Source organism: Lolium rigidum, chromosome 5, assembly GCF_022539505.1.
Source record: "Lolium rigidum isolate FL_2022 chromosome 5, APGP_CSIRO_Lrig_0.1, whole genome shotgun sequence".
Taxonomy (NCBI): Eukaryota; Viridiplantae; Streptophyta; class Magnoliopsida; order Poales; family Poaceae; genus Lolium; species Lolium rigidum.
Genome location: NC_061512.1, coordinates 177,310,189 through 177,313,207, shown reverse-complemented (window position 1 = coordinate 177,313,207; position 3,019 = coordinate 177,310,189). Strand labels below are relative to the sequence as shown.

At 50.0% G+C, this 3,019-nt stretch overlaps 1 protein-coding gene across 1 annotated transcript; it reads right to left on the bottom strand.

Annotated features, from left to right (window-relative positions):
* Positions 1–502: 502 nt before the first annotated feature.
* On the bottom strand, positions 503–2,711 carry LOC124655542 (bidirectional sugar transporter SWEET13-like). The gene is made up of 5 exons (XM_047194418.1): positions 2,468–2,711; positions 1,976–2,012; positions 1,488–1,860; positions 1,265–1,384; positions 503–1,163 (listed from the first exon to the last, which is right to left on the bottom strand). The coding sequence occupies exons 1-5, from the start codon at positions 2,517–2,519 to the stop codon at positions 849–851; spliced, it is 897 nt and encodes a 298-aa protein (XP_047050374.1). The 5' UTR covers positions 2,520–2,711; the 3' UTR covers positions 503–848.
* Between the last annotated feature and the right edge of the window lie 308 nt (positions 2,712–3,019).

Genomic DNA, 3,019 nt, shown 5'->3' with positions numbered 1-3,019 from the left:
GGGATGGGAGGAGCGTGGCGGCAGGCGGCCCTCGCGTAGGAAGGCGGCGGCGACGGCGACGGCGATGGCGACGACCATGGCGGCGCGCGGTGAGGAGAGGGGAGAGGGAAGAGGCGCGCGGTACGGATCAGAGGTGAACAGGCGTGGGCGGGGAGGGCACGGGATGATATAGCTAAGTTCCCTTAGTTACGTGGCGCACCGGAACAAGTGCGCCACGGAATCAACTACTTCGTGGCGCACCAAAGCAAGTGCGCCACAGAAACAGTAATTTCTGTGGCGCAGAGCGCCGCGTGCACCACAGAAATACGTACACTGATAATTGGGGGTGACAGGTTGTGGGGCCCGCCAAGTTTTTGTGGCGCATGGTCGGCTGCTGCGCCACAAAATTAAGCTATTTCTGTGGCGCACCGAGCTTTGTGCGCCACAAAATACGTTTCTGTGGCGCACTCAAAACGGTGCGCCACAGAACTAAGCTTCGCCTATAAGGGTTTTCCTACTAGTGTATAGTTAGAGATCGATCGCATTTTTATTAGAAAACACAAATTACAGGTACAAAGGAACAAGCTAGGACATGTAATTGGGAATACATCATGGATCGATGGAAATGAATAGTACAACAGTAGCACTAATCAACACGGAGAGGGATAATCACCCTATACATACATATATGGAATATAACTTCCCTCGCGTCCTCAGGCTCCACCACTGATGCAAGCAAGCATCAACGGCTTAGCTAGTTGGGAGATTAATTGATAATTAAGTAAGGATACCGTCGTCCTCCTTCAGTTTGCTCCTGTGGAAATAATAGTGTGTGCATGGTCCATGCACGGACGTAGGCGTACGTGGATCTAGACGACCACCTGGACAGGACGGGCAACGTCCACGGCCAGTGCAGCTCCCTTCTCCGGCGCCGCCACATCCGCCGCGCAGCTCCCGGGGGCAGCCCTGGCGGCCATCTGCATCACCGGGTGCACCTCGTTGCCGTAGTTCCTCTCTGGGGTCGCGCTGAGCTTGGCGATGTTGACCACCACGTGCTCCTCCGCCGGCAGTTTCCCCTCCTGCTTTCCCTCTTTCCCCTCGGCCACCACCGGCGTCGCGTTCATGTAGAACATGTAGAGCCCCATCTGGACCAGCCCGAAGGTGAAGCCAAGAATGTTGGGGAGCTGCAAAAAAACAGGATGTTAGCAGTAGTGAACTATAGATTACTAGTGATCTTGTGTATATGCATGCGCAAAGTTTTAAGATCATTTCAATGTCTAATTACCGCAACGTATTTGTCCTTGATGAGGAGTCCGTAGAGGAACCAGACGACCGCGCTGAGGGTGAGCGAGAGGGAGAGGGAGAATGGCATGTACTCCACGCTCCTCGTCTTAATCACACGCCCCTGCAACAGACAAAAATAATAGTGTAAGTTGATCTTGATCGACATCCATCAAAGCTAGCTAGCTACTGATTTTCATAAGGTTTGAGGGTGACAGAACACTCACGATGATGCTGAGCGGGGCGATGAAGACGCTGACGGAGAAGGCAACGCAGACCCAGCCGAGGGAGACGACGCGCTTCTCGCCCTTGGCGAGGAGGAGGGTGAGGAGAAGGATGATCCCGAAGACGCCGACGTTGAGGAGGAGCAGGATCTTGGCCGTGAAGAGCTTTGCCTTCCTGGGAGCGTAGGCCAGGTACATGACGATGTAGATCGTCTCGATCACGCAGCCAGCGGCGTTGATGGTGATGAGGAGGCTCTCGTTAGACTTTACCAGCGCGTAGTAGATCCACAGCATGGCGCTGAACAGCGCCACCACGTACGGCACCGACTGGAACCCCTCAGTCGACTTGCTTTTGTATATACGGTAGAACGTCGGTCTACACACACAGATTCCAATAAAAATTAGTCATAGATACAATTGTGGATGCGGCGAGCTAACATATTAACAAGATCAGATCAGATGAATGAGAAACATCATATAGTTGTGCTTACATTGGGGCCAGGTAGCTCGCGAAGGAGATCACGTTGCCTGCAAGGCCAAAAAAAAGGCGCCAAGATTAGCCGTTTGCAAAAGTTAGCAAACTTGATTAAGCCGTTGCCGTACTCTGGAAAAAAAAAAAGATAAGCTGCGATAACGCCAGATGCATCTTTTTGCCTAAGCTTTGCCTTCTTTTGCAAACAAAGGTACGTAGGCTGCTGTATTAGAGCTGTTTTTATTTGTGTTATTGGTGCACTATGATGTCACTACACAATACGGTACTAGTACTAGGCTAATTAATCGATCAGTAGCGATATAGATATATAGAGAGAGATGTTGCAAAGCACTGGTTGTGATCGATGACGCAAAGTGCAACCCCACTAAGTAGCTACATACTACACCAACTGTAAGAAAGGAATTCATATGTTTGTGGTGAAACGAAAAACAAAAGGTACTAGCAATTCATGGGCATACTGCATGCATCTCAAATTTGTGCTGAGTGTTACCTAGGAGGCCAAAAGCAAATGCCCAGGGGTGCTCCAGGGATAGGCCAGCCATTGCGATACAAAAGTTGCAAACTTCAAGCTTGCTAAAATGAATCAACACGCACTGAGCTGAGAGCTTGCTGCTGTTTGGAACTTCTCCCTCTCTGTCTCTAACCCTAGATCCCTCAGGAGGGAAAGGGAGAGCTGTGGGGAGGAGTTGTATCTCTGTGTTGGCTCAAACTCTTGAAGGAAGAAGCAGGCATTGGGGGGCTTTATATAGGCACATGGTGGCAAGCCTCTCGGTGTGTGCAAGAGCTCTCCATACACGTATGCAGCCATACAACTAATCAGGGAATGAATTAGAAAAATACTCTTTATTGGCTTTTGGCGCTATCATCTAACGTACTATATTTAATAGAGATAAGCATGGAAATTCCAAAAAGTATGTAGCTTTTCTGCAAACTTTAGTGCATAATAATGCATCGGTTGGTGAATTGTTGCACACTCCCAGTTATCCTGTGCTGCCCGCAGATCTGGCTAACCTTCCCACTCTAGTATTTGGGAGTGGTAATC

Coding starts and splice junctions, on each gene's coding strand:
- LOC124655542 (XM_047194418.1), bottom strand. CDS start 2,519: ATGGCTGGCCTATCCCTGGAGCACCCCTGGGCATTTGCTTTTGGCCTC. Junction 2,013..2,467: donor ATTTGCTTTTGGCCTCCTAG/GTAACACTCAGC, acceptor TTGGCCTTGCAG/GCAACGTGATCTCCTTCGCG. Junction 1,385..1,487: donor TCGCCCCGCTCAGCATCATC/GTGAGTGTTCTG, acceptor TGTCTGTTGCAG/GGGCGTGTGATTAAGACGAG.